Source organism: Panicum hallii, chromosome 6 (genome assembly GCF_002211085.1).
Source record: "Panicum hallii strain FIL2 chromosome 6, PHallii_v3.1, whole genome shotgun sequence".
Lineage (NCBI taxonomy): Eukaryota > Viridiplantae > Streptophyta > Magnoliopsida > Poales > Poaceae > Panicum > Panicum hallii.
Genome location: NC_038047.1, coordinates 37552795 through 37565798, shown reverse-complemented (window position 1 = coordinate 37565798; position 13004 = coordinate 37552795). Strand labels below are relative to the sequence as shown.

Genomic DNA, 13004 nt, shown 5'->3' with positions numbered 1-13004 from the left:
AACGGATGTTAAGGGCAAAAGCAATGTTAAAATCCAAGGATCCAAACATCCCAAATTATTCTTCTTAATTATAATCCCTATCGATCATGTTTATTTTTATAACCCTTAGTGCATCCAAGCATGTGCTTAGTCTTGTTATTATTAATAACAGCTCTCTTCTCATATCTCAGCCCGCAAAATCACTGCATGTACGGTGCCGAGTGGCGGAAAATATGCATCCATGCATACCCTGGTCCTGGTGCACAACTATAGATGGGTATTTTATTCTTCATTTCTTCAATACAGTAATCTGGCAAGTGCAAGCACCCCATGCTCAGGAGGCACACATGACTAGCGAGGCAGTGTGTTATTAGCAGTATGGAGATGAAGAAAACTTATGAATGGGATACAATACAGTACCTCCATTTCACATTAAAAATATATACTAGCTCTATTTCTTTATTTATTTTTGCATGCTACTACCTCTATTTCTAAATGTTTGTTGAACGGAGGTAGTATGTACTAGAGAAGTCCGAACTACAGAACAGAGAATCTAAGAAATCTCTAGTACACCTTGCTGATTTCAAACTATGGAGTTCATTCCTTTTTATTGGCCGTATTTTAGCTATCCAAAATCAAATTTTTACTCCAAATTCTTCACATTTTTAGTGGAGGACATTGGAACTTATTTACTTTAAATATTGTGCAATTGTGCCCAAGTACAGACAATGGACTTATATTCGAGTCATGAGGAAGTAGCTAGAAAAGAAATGCACAAGAAGGTGCACTGTACATTCAAGAGTTAAGTGAGTTTGACGTTTCTTTGTATATTTTTATATAACAGTTACAAAACAAATATCACAACTTATTTACTTATGTGAAAAAAATATCAAAAAACCAACATGATTGACTATATATGTGCCAAAATAAAGTATGCTGCTCCGATAATAAATTATACAAATTTTGTGGGTGTAAAGAACTGGAGTTCTTTTTTACTATGTTATCAGATATATAAAAGTTTCTTACCGTCGTTGAAAAGACACCAAGCAAGCAAGACGTAACACTGAAAGGTACTTCCAAAAGTTGCTACTTTAGCTACAAAACTTTGAAATCTCCAAGGCCAAATCTTCAAATTTCGTTCTCCTGGTGACATTCCAACGTTGGACTACAGATCTCTATTTACTCGATAAGAACATCATGAATTGAGCTAGCTACAGTAACTGTTAACTCTGCATCTAGAGATCCCTCCCGATACTTTTTTACATAAAAGTTCAAAAGCAAATTTTTAAATAACGGTAAAAAGGTGAAAATAAAGGTCACACCGCGATGAATGAGCAACAGCGCTATACGCGCCGTGGTCCAAAGCTAGCCATCCCCATCTGCACGGTGCCAAAAGGCCCCATGCAAATGAATGTGGCATGGCGCTAGGCAGGGAGAGGAAAGGAGAGAAAGAGAGAGATCTGACAAAACATTCAAGTGGGCACAGTAACATCACACAGATGCTACACAGAACATGCCTTTATTTCCTTTATTTTCTTTGTGCTGTTGCCATCTTTTTTGCCTATCTCTCTCTCTCTCTCTCTCTCTCTCTCTCTCTCTCTCTCTCTCTCTCTTCCTTCCTGTGGGCTGTGGTACTGGTTACACTGAGCAGAAGAGCTGACAAAGTAAGAGAGAACGATAGAATGACATCAATGAGGGGACAGACAAACATGGACCACTGCTAAAATGATTTTGCAATCCATTGCTTTATGATTGGGCTGCCTCCTTTTGCCATCCTTTGGTCCTTTTTTTGTTTGCACCATTTTGTCCTATTGCGACCTGAAAAGGATAAGCATATATGTGATAGTAATATTTTTGTTAATACTCTCTGTTTGGAAGAGGAGGAACACTTTGGGAAGTTTTGTTCACATTTGTACTAGATCCCATGGATTTGGATCCTATCACCACCTTTTTATACTCTTCTAAAAAAACACCACCTTTTCTATAAAAAATAAGTCCTAAATATTCTCAAGGAGTAGTGTAATATATTGTTAATACTCTATATGACTTTGTGGTTCAGAGTACGTGTTGCCAACTTCTGTTCCTTCAACAATCTTGCAAAATCAGTAACACTATCTTTTTAAAAGCACAATAGGTTTGATCCAACTTCAACTCGTAAACCTACCTCTGTTGAAGTATCTGTGATTCACCCATCTTTTCTTATCACCTACCTATGCAGTTCAAAAATAATATTTCAAGTTTGTTGCATATAGTAGCTAAAACTTTCTATATTTTGAGTGGCTCTCTCTAACAGTGCTGGGAAATGATGTGGAGGGTGCTGTATATAGAGACAATACTGCATGCTGATGGGGCAATGAACCGATTTTCTTGCTAATGCCTAGTACGGTGCAGAACCATAATATGCCTTTGTGTTCTTCGTTGGTGCTTATTCGTTCTGTGGTTCTCAACTACATAGGATGGAATTGTTATAAAGTATATATACACTTGAAAACAATACAACATTTTATGATTTTGTACAACAAGATATGAAGCGATATAAAACTTTACATCTTGTTTGTACACCCATATGGATGAAGGATCACACCATGTGTCTTTGTAGTTGCTTTCTGAAAATGCACCGAAAAGTACAAAGTGGGTGATTCTCGATAACTTTTGCTATACATAATTTTTTTGTAATAGTGGGCACAACATTGCTAGAGAAAAAAGGAACAAAACAATTTTGGGAGCTCTTGGAGGTGTGCAAACCATCTTTCTCCATGTATCGCATTACCTTGTCTAGAATCATATTACCTTGAACATAAGGCTAACACATGTATCACAATAATAATCATGATGCTCTTTAATATGCACATAACATTTATTTTAAACTGGTGGAGTAGTTTAGAAAATATTAAGCTAACTTGATGACGAAATTATGAGAACCCAAAAGAATAAGTATGTGGATACATACGCATCACAAAACAAAAGGAATAATCATCATCTGGTTAGATTTCCTTTTTCTTTTCCACGTGCCACATGATGCATTCATTAGCACCCCACCCATCATGATGTACATACATTTTTAAGCTCCCTTCTCTACATTACCCTCATGAACAAACTACCATATATACCTTTGCAAGACTATGATGTGTCTTCTGACCAAAACAAAACTAATAATATCCCATCTTTTGTTTCATCGCATTGCTAAATTCTTGACCGACCAAAGTATCGTAAGCAGTATAATTGAAGTGTTGAACTAATATGCAATGCACGTGTATATATAGCTAGCGCTGCTAGTCATGTTCCGCAACATTCCAGTTCGCTCGCCCCAGCGTGAACTCCAGGCTAGGGCTAGGGCAGCTCATTTCATGGTTGGGTACCTGGTGCAAGCCAACTGACCCACAAGGCTCCATATCCTGACCCAAATGTGCAATCATATGATTATTATGAAGTGAGAGATATGAATTGAAGAGAAACAACGAGATTAATGGTACCTCAATGGTGGATGATATGCCAACTGAACGATGGGTGTCCGCATTGCATGCAGCTGGTGGTGGCCATTGATCTCTGAAAAGAAGTTTTGTTTGGAAAATTAATTTGCTGCTAAGCTATAAGGTGTATAAGTACATGCAGCCTGCCGTTAGCAAATGCTAGTATTACTACTGCATAATGCTCTACTGCTTGTACTGCCGCTACCTTTTGTGCCATGCTTTAAATTCAGACTAGTCAAGGACAACAATCAACACAAAATGCCTAGGTAGTCATAGGTCACGTACAGCTCCTTAATTTCTAGCTAGGAAATAGGTCATTAAAAGGGTCACAGTGTTGGTGTACAATTGTTTTCACTTTTCAGTACATGAACAGCTCCAATCTCATGGGAATGCGCCTAACTACTACATATTGTGTAGTTCGATTAAGCCATCATGCATAGATCACCCAATAGCATGCATGTTTCTAATTCGAAGATGATAAATTTTTTTATTGGTTTCACCCTTTTTATTGTACTTTGTATAGATCGTTAATATTCCTTTCAAGACATAATGATGTCAAATTCTTGTACTTCATCGGCATATCAAGATAAGAAAATGTGACTGAACCCTTCATGTACAAATATCTACCACTTTGGATTACACAAAGTTAACATGTTTGAACATTGAGTGCCAATCTATCTTGAATAATTTGAATGAAATTGTTGAAAATGTTATGAGTGTATGACTATATTTGTATTCAAAAGTAGCTTCAAAATATTATAACTTTACTTAGTATGTTTGCACATGTACCACAATATATAAATATTAAACTAGTGTCTTGGTGACCATGTCACTATCTTAAATGATAAAACTTTGTGACTAGAGGGAGTAATAAACTAACAAAAAATTTCCTAAAGAAATTCAGTATCAACACACCATCTCACCTTGATATTATCACCAATTGTTGCAACATAATTTCCTCTGTCCTGCCTATTCATTTTAAAATTTAATTTCCTTCATTATATGTCATGTTTTATTGCTTCCTCAGAATATCAAGGAGTTGCCACTGAGGCAATGACCCGATGAACTTTCTTTTCAAAAGCTTAGATCAATCCTTTTTTATAACATATTTCAAATTAATTATATCACTTAATTATTTGCAAAACTCAAATGATTTTTTATGTGCCCGATGCCATTAAAATAATTACAAAATTTTAAATGCCATCCACACATCTACATACCATATTGATCAATGTTGTATCATTCTTTTCCAGAAATGACAAACAATATAAAATTGGATTTGTGAATCCCAAATTCCTAGCCTGACCTCTTTACTATTTCTTTAACATTAGTATTTTTTTATTTAAAAATACTAATATTGTTTTGGTACTGTCATGTAGTATACCTCGTAGAGCTCCTTGGGGTAAGCATGTGGATAGTTTTTTAGAAGAAGCATATGAGATAACACAACCACCACATTTAGTCAAGAAATATGTAGTCTTGGAGCACTTCAATATGTGGGGATCTAGTGACAGCAGGGGATGGTGGACATGTGTACAAATTCACCTGATCGGCACTTTTTTTTGTGAACACTGACTTTAGCTGGCCAGTTATATTGACAGCAAATATCATCGATCCTGGAACCGGATGGGCTCACAAGAAAAGGCGCACGTAGGAGTGTGTAGAACAATGTACCATAATCGACATGCATGCTTTATTTTCCTCCTCTTTTCTCCTAATATGAATAAGAACATTCCTTTTTTTCGAGTGAAATAGGAACAATAACATATCATTTGGTACTCTCTAATTCCTCGCAAAAAAAATAACGTTGGTACTTCTAACGGTTTGTATTCTCATCAAGCAATGTGAGAGGTGAAGAGCACACAACCAGCTAACAACAAGAATACAAGATGGATGACAAGTGCTAGACTTCGAATTCACATTTGTAGGTGTGCATGTGCATTCAAAGTTGTGACTTTGTGAGAGGTCAAAGGAGCCCCTGGTCCCTGGAGCTAGCGGCAGCGTCGCAGTGATAAGAAAAGGCAAAAGCAGCAGCCTCCTAGAGAGAAAGATGAGAAGAGGACAAGGCCTAATCCCAAGAAACTACAGTACTAGCACAGGCTCTTGCATTGGAGGTGCCATGCTGCTGATCAAGTGAGTCAATCTCTCTCTCCCACTACCTCTGTGTGCATGTGTGTGTAGGGCCTATCTTCTTTTGAGCTTTAGCCGTCTCAGATCGTACAACTTCTGCTGACAACTTTAAAGTGCAAATAAACTAACAAAGTTTCGGAATTTTTGCTCTTAATAAGCTAATTGTGATTGTGATCGCGTTATCTTATGATGATAAGCCACTCTATCTCCAGATAAAGAAGCAAATAAACAGTTCAAATTCGCGCAACAACCAGCAGGCGGAACGAGATCTAAGACATGATGATTAGGAAGTGTTCATACCTTGATGAAGCGCCGCTGCGTGCCCGGCCGCCATCGGAATCCTCAGCCGAGGAGCACTCAACATCGCCGCCGGCATGGCTCGCTGCACCCTCCGAGGAGGCGGATCGGCGGGTGAACGGCTGCGGGCTCGCATCCTCGCCAGCTGATGGAGCCTGGCCAGCATCTGGGAGGTCGTCGTCGCCGGAGCCACCGCCGTCCACTGGACCTAATTGATGTCAAGGAATCACAGAGATGGCAGCTTGACAGTGAGTTTTTTGAGGAAGAACACTTGATAGGCCTTTCATCAATGGAGAATGTGCAATGGGTGGTTTAATTTTCTTACCTGAGGAGGTTGCAGGTTTGTCAGTGCTCTTCACGGTCCTATACATCTGTAAAAGGAGCATCAACAAAAGAATGACCAAGAAAGCAAAGCTGCAGACACACTATCTGCTTGGGACGGAGAAGAGGGGAAAAAGACTTGAAGCGCAGCAGATCATAAAGGTTACTGATGAAAGAAATGCATGGCAGCGAAACAGAGCACCAAGAACTGTCCAAAGGAAATTGCTATGGCCTCTCTCTCTCCCTCTCGCTCTCTCTCCTCTCTCTGCTCTCCCTCCATGTTGCCTGGCTGGCGGGCTGAGCGCTCACTGCTTTGGGGATTGGGCGGCTTGCAGGAGCAGACACGCAATGCATTATTGTGCAATGATGGCACCTTTTCTCGCACACACGCCCACACATCTCATCTCTCTCTAGAATCTCTCTCTAGGCTCTAGCAACTAGCTCCCCTTCTCTCTCTAGGGATGGCAGTTTCATGGCTAATCTGCACAATCACGTCTGACTTTCTCTCTCATTCAGTCTCAGTCACTGAACACATCCATCGGAGTCTGTGCCCAGGCAGATCAAGATTTGACCTTCTTGTACATGAGCCGAGCCCCAACAAGAAGGAAGAACAGATGAATAAAACACAAAATTAAAGAATTGAAAGAGGAGCCCCCAACAGAGCTCGGAACTCAACCTGCAAATGGCTCTTCACATGCGCTAGCGTCAGATCCTTCACGTCCATCAGCTCCAGCACCGACTTGGGCGTCGCCCCTGCGTGCCGGAGAGAGGCCAGGGGAGGAGATGAATCCCGCATGAAATGATCCGAGATTATGGCCAAGAAAAGGTTTTGGATTGCTGGAGCTGATGAGTAAGCCGGGGAGGAGACTCACGCTCGTGGCCTCCGAGGAGCTCGACGGCGTGGACGAAGCGCGCGTGGAGGCTGCTCGTCCACCGCATCCGCGGCGCGCGCATGCCGCGCCGGGAGGCCGGGAACTTGGGCATGTAGCGGGCCGAGGCAAGGCTGCCGAAGTGCTGCTGCTGCTGCTGGTGGTGCCCGCCGTAGCCGCGGAACGTGTCGGCGAGCACGCCGTGGAGGTGGAGGCGGCCGGTGCCCGACAGCATCCGGTGGTACGCGGACGGCGAGAGGAACGCCGCCGCGGGGTCGGACGCCGAGGGCGCCGCGGCGGGGGACGTCGTCGTGGAGCGCAGTGACGAGGGCCACGACGAGGCGTGGTAGGGGTTGTAGAGGCCGACCTTTGGGTGGCCCTGGCGGTACTCGCCGGCGCCTAGAAACGGATGGCCGGCGGCCCTCGGGCTGCTGTAGACGGGCACCCCGTTGATTGGCCGCGCCCGCGCCGCCTCCGTCGCGGCGTCAAGCGAGAGCCGCGGCACGGTCACCGGCACGAGCGACGCCGCCTCCGCCGTGGCTGCGGAGGTGGACGACGACGCGGCGTTATTTGCCGCTGGCGGGCGCAACCGCCACGGCAGGACGTCCCCAGCCGCCTCCTGCCGCGGCGGCGGCGAGAGCGACAGCTCGGTGGACGCCGTGGATCCGTTCAGCCGGCGCCACGGGTCCCCTCCCGCGGCCGGCTGCGCACCTCGCCCCCCACCAGCGGCGGCGCCCAGCCGCCCCGGCGCGGGCGGCGGCGACGCGGCGCTGCTCGGCAGGCTGATGTGCAGCGACAGGTCCGGCGCCGACGCTGCCCGCGCCTCCATAGATGCAGCCCCTCCGATCCCTTGGCGGCGGCTAGCGTTAGCGCTAGCGTAAGGGAGGGAAGAAAGGCAAACGACCAAGGTTCTTGGTGGTGTTCTTTGGGAAATGTTTGCTTCTGCTTGCGTGTTTGCGGTGTGTGTATGGTGCCTCTTTTTTTCCTCTCCTTTTTGTGTGTGTGTTGCTATCAGTATCACACTAGCTGCTAGCTTAGAGCCAGGGCTTTCTCTCTCCTGTTCGTCCCTCTTCCGATCCTCTTGAGATGTCAAGGAAGATGAGATTTTAGGGCAGCTGAATTCAATTGGTTTCTTGTGTTGTCAACTTGTCTCTGTTAGGTTATGGTATTAAAGGGCCGGAGACATGTGAGAAAGAGACTCATCAGATGAGTATAAATACGCACCAGTGAAGAGAGAGAGAGAGAGAGAGAGAGAGAGAGAGAGAGAGAGAGAGTATGTCTACTATATAAGAGGCCAGGGTCGCTGGTGCGCAGGCACGAGAAGATGACAACCCTAGCGGCGGGACCACTGCAAGTCAAGATCGAGTGTATTCATGAGTAAAATCACCAAAGCTACACATGCTCTCAAAAATAGCTATCATGAAACTAGATCTACGAAAACATACTTTTCACACTAGGGTGCCCTATCCCTAATATTAATAATTTTATATGTATATAGTTGGAAGAGTGGGAGGAGTACAACATTTTGCTTTCCCACGGCGTAAGGAATTAGGTTGCAAGGGTACCCTACGGCTATTTAGTATGTGTTTTTTAATGAAACGATACGTAGTCCTCCTATGTGTTTGAAAAAAATAAATATATGCTTAACCGTTCCAAATGGTGGAAAAGTACCATGAAACATGTTTGGACTTGTACATTTTCGTGATGCCACTAGCTATTTTCTGCAGTTTTCTAGTACCAAACTAGGGCCACCATCCTTGTCTGTCTTCTTTTGCCCTCTTCTCTCAAGGTGGCAAGAGGGTATGTTGGGGCTAAATCCAGCTGTTTTTTTGTGTCGTCAACTTGCCATGGTTAGGTTTGATATTAAGAAGTCTTGAGGCAGATGAGAAACTAGAGATGGATTTGTTTTCATCTAGCTAGGGGTGTAGGGAATGTGAGTACTATGAGAAAGGCTAGGTTTGCCTGTGTGCACACACATGAGCAAGTGACAGCCCTAACAGTATCAAAACAAGTCCAAATTATATTTTTGTTCATATTTATTTATGATCAGGACAAAATTTCGTTTTATCTAGCAAGCTGAATATTTCAAATATAAAGTTTCACAATTCTATCTGTATGTAATAGTACTATTATGGTAGTGGCTACCTTTCTCCATCCAAAATAAAGTGCCCTTCTTTCCTGTTACACTAGCTTAGGTAGCTTCAGGTTGAGTATCAAAATCTTTCATGTTAGCTTGCATGTACTTTTTTCACATGTGAGTACTTAATTAATGTTTTAACGATATAACATTATGTTGGCATATATACGTTATTTTTGTATATGACGCAATGGCATGCTGGAAAAAACCTATTGTCATATATTACATTTTCTATCAGGAAAAGATTAAAAAACCAAGTTGCAACTTGGGATTTTGGTAAAAAAATCTCTTCAACTTGCACGTTGTTGGTTTACCCCTACGACTCCCATAGTCCCATTATATTGAATGTCAAATACCCCCTGACTCTAACCGACTGCAGGAAGGTGTTTGTATGACTTCCGAAATGGCATTGGAGCTTTATAAGGTTTTCTGCTCTGGACCACTAATTGAATATTGGTTTTCTCACAAAACCCTTAAATTGTTGGTCAATTGTTGTACTTTTTTTGCTTTTATCTTAAATAAATCCTTTAATGTGTTTGCTTCCTACATAAGCTAATGCATCAATAATATACAATACATGGAAACAACCTTACGATGGGTTGAGCTCCATTTACTGGTGTTCAATTTGTGATATACAAACCCGCCTATTTACATATGCATGTGTGCACTGAATTTTCTTAGAGTGCACCGTACCCATAATGGCACGTATGTGTGATTATTGAGGACGCAAACCTTCAAAATCTAAAATTTTGGGGTGGTTGAAGATGTGAGTTCAAGCTTGTGCAGTTGTGATTCGAACATTTTCCCCATCAAGCCCTAAGGAGATTTGCGCTATTTCTTTCTCTGCCCATGGCCTGAGTCGTATCGCCTCTTTCTCCATCTATGTACCCCAAGGAGGGATGGAGGATTGTCGGAATGTGATGGTATATGCACTCGCACGGGTGTGTGTGCGTGAGTGTAGTGCGGTGTGGTGTGTGTATGTACACGTCATCCATGTGATCAGCCTCAAAAGAAAATACCCTATATCTCTTCATTGCGGTTTCGGGATTAGATGAGTGTGGGGTCTAGTGGCCCCCCTTCAAGTTAAGATTGTGCCGATGTCTATACGCTTTAATTTTAGGATGATGCGGATATGCCATGGCCCTAGTAGAAGAAAATGCACCAAATTGGTTGTACTTGTTGGCGCTTCAGTTGAATGAAAATGGTCTATTATTTTACACATTATCAAACCAGCAGGTACCGCGGTCAATCAATCAGATTTTTCATGATTATTGTATTCCCAATGATAGTATTGCAGGTTTATAAAATTCAGACAAAATTATATTGTTCTGAATCTGAAACTCAGTGTCCTTTGCGGCAGTGGGGCGTGATAGTGATACATTGATGTCAAGTAGTAGCGGCCCTTGCACAATCTGGCTGGAAACTGTCGTCCTCCTGTACCTTCGCCGATGCGTTCGAATGTCTGCTCGCTTTCAGCTTATTCAATCTTTGACAATGTGTTTCCTCATCATGTTAGTACAAATTAGTTAATAAGACTCGATCAGCAGCAGCAGCCAACAGAATTAATTAAATGAAAGATGATCCCCAGACCTTTGCGTCCAGAAGCTGCAAGCGTTGGTTGTTCATGGATCCCCAGAGATTCCGATCCTGCTCCGGCGCCGGCCCAGCGACCTCGCTGTCTGGGGGATTTTTGTGCCATCCACGCGTGCCCATTCCCCATAGAAAACGGAGGCATGGATGACACGGCGACAAGCCCAGCTAGTTTGACTCCGATCCCCTGTGCCTTCCACATGCTTGCAGGTTGCATTTGCATGTGAGCCCGGCCGTATGGTCGGTCGGTGATGAAGTGCAGACCCCCCAAGGTTACATCACGGCCAGTGCATGCCTTCCTCACGCATTGGAAATGGCATCTCGTGGATTGGGTTGGGGGGCCGTCGTCCTTCGATCCCCTAGCTCGATCCTGTTAGAGTTGAACTGAGAACGGGATACCCGTAGTCTGTCCTATGTTTGCAAGTTTAGCTTAATTGGTTGGATTTCTGTGTTCTGAAAATAAACTTGCAAGTGGGGCTGGTTGTTGAGAGGTAAATTAAAGGATATCACAAGTCCTACTGGGGCTGGTTGTTATGAGAGAAAAAGCAGTGTTTCATCTAGATAAAACTTGGGGTGTACTATGTTTTCAGAACTTGGAAACTGCTCCAAATAAACTTACATTGGGGTCAAGTTAAGTCTCACCCTCCAATCCTGCACGTTGCGTACTAAATGTGATAGCCAGCCTATAAAACAAAAAAAAATTATGCACTAGAGTATGTTGTTTCAGTCATCTACTCAAAACATTCTGGATGGGGTGCCACTCTTAGAAATAAAAAATTAAAATCACCGTTGGGATTGGCCTTAATTTGTACAGCTGGGATAAAATTCTCCCATTTTATGTACTCTCTCTCTCTATATATATATTTTCCATTTACAATTTGAGTCCATACGATTACTGCTCTCATGTTTTCAATAGCTTTTAAATGTGAAGGGTAGCTTGCCAACTGAGCAAGGTTTCTTGTGGTGGATCTGCCCACCCGAGCTCGAGTCTTCAAATCATCACGTGTGCTCGCATGTTCATGGATTTATTCCAGGATTTAGCTGGCGTGATTCTTTTGGCGTGCACGTCGATAGCAAGACGCCTGTGGTGACTTCGTCCATCTAAGAATCTGCCTACTCAATATCTTAGAGATGTTCATAGAGGTAGGATTGTGTATGTGTATTTATTAAGGTAAGCGTGCGTGCTTAGAGACTGAAAATTCAAGATTGTCCTTGTCTACTGTTGACACTACCTAACATGCACTATGTCTACGACTCAGTTGTGATATATATTTATCATTGCCAACCCTTAATACAAATGGGTACTAGATATTTATTACGAACAAGTAATTATAAATAGTCCTTTTGTCCATGGAGAGATTGCAATTTTTAGATTTTTCCAGATAAATTCGTGATGGGCATGAAATGACCTCATTTATTAACCATATCTAACTAACCAAACTTTCTAAAATTATGAACAAAAATTAATTTTAGCATACGAATCAAATCTGACCACTTAATTAGGTACTAGTTACTGTCCAATTCTTGGGACTACACTTTTATATTTTTTTTCAAATGGTAGGATTGTATTTTTTTATTGGAAGGAGAGAGTATATAGCAAAAGTTCTACCTTATAAAGCATTACCATGCCAGCCTAATCATCAACACATATTGACAGATATGAGAGATCGATCCCCATAACCTATAGCAATAACGCCAACGGAGCTGCTAGCGCTCGGATATCCGTTAAGAAGTTTTTCATTGGACACTCTGTCGCAATACTAAAAATTAACTACTGCAACATTCAAAATCACTACTTGCAATATTAAAATATATATATATAAATAACTCTACCATCCAATTCTATGATAGAAAATTTCCACCACACTATGACACTATGTTTCATACAACATCCAATGAGAACGACAATATGTAAAAATAAAGTTCTATAACATCGACACTTACCTTTTGCAACATTTAAAAATATAATTGTGATATTTTTAACCTACAATCGCAACATTCCAAAAAATATTTTTTTAAATAAATAATTAAACAAATAGAATTAGTCAATTAGATTAAAAAGGTGCAACATGGAAAATCAATTATTGAAATATTTACAATAAATTTATGCGACCTCCTAAAATAGTTGTTACAACATCACCTCACATCTCAAATATACTGAAAATGATCACTGCAATAATTACATATCAGCCCATTGAATAATCTTTAAGT

At 42.0% G+C, this 13004-nt stretch overlaps 1 protein-coding gene across 3 annotated transcripts; it reads right to left on the bottom strand.

Moving 5' to 3' along the window:
• Positions 1–1494: 1494 nt before the first annotated feature.
• Positions 1495–8225, bottom strand: LOC112896375 (probable transcription factor RL9). Of its 3 annotated transcripts, XM_025964315.1 has the most exons (7): positions 7070–8225; positions 6874–6950; positions 6202–6247; positions 5880–6084; positions 3453–3525; positions 2527–2585; positions 1495–1797 (listed from the first exon to the last, which is right to left on the bottom strand). In XM_025964315.1, the coding sequence occupies exons 1-7, from the start codon at positions 7893–7895 to the stop codon at positions 1788–1790; spliced, it is 1296 nt and encodes a 431-aa protein (XP_025820100.1). In that variant the 5' UTR covers positions 7896–8225; the 3' UTR covers positions 1495–1787. The 3 variants fall into 3 exon arrangements, with proteins under 3 accessions (XP_025820100.1, XP_025820099.1, XP_025820101.1); XM_025964314.1 differs by lacking the exons at positions 1495–1797; positions 2527–2585 and adding an exon at positions 2923–3374; XM_025964316.1 differs by lacking the exons at positions 1495–1797; positions 2527–2585; positions 6202–6247 and adding an exon at positions 2923–3374.
• Positions 8226–13004: the final 4779 nt, after the last annotated feature.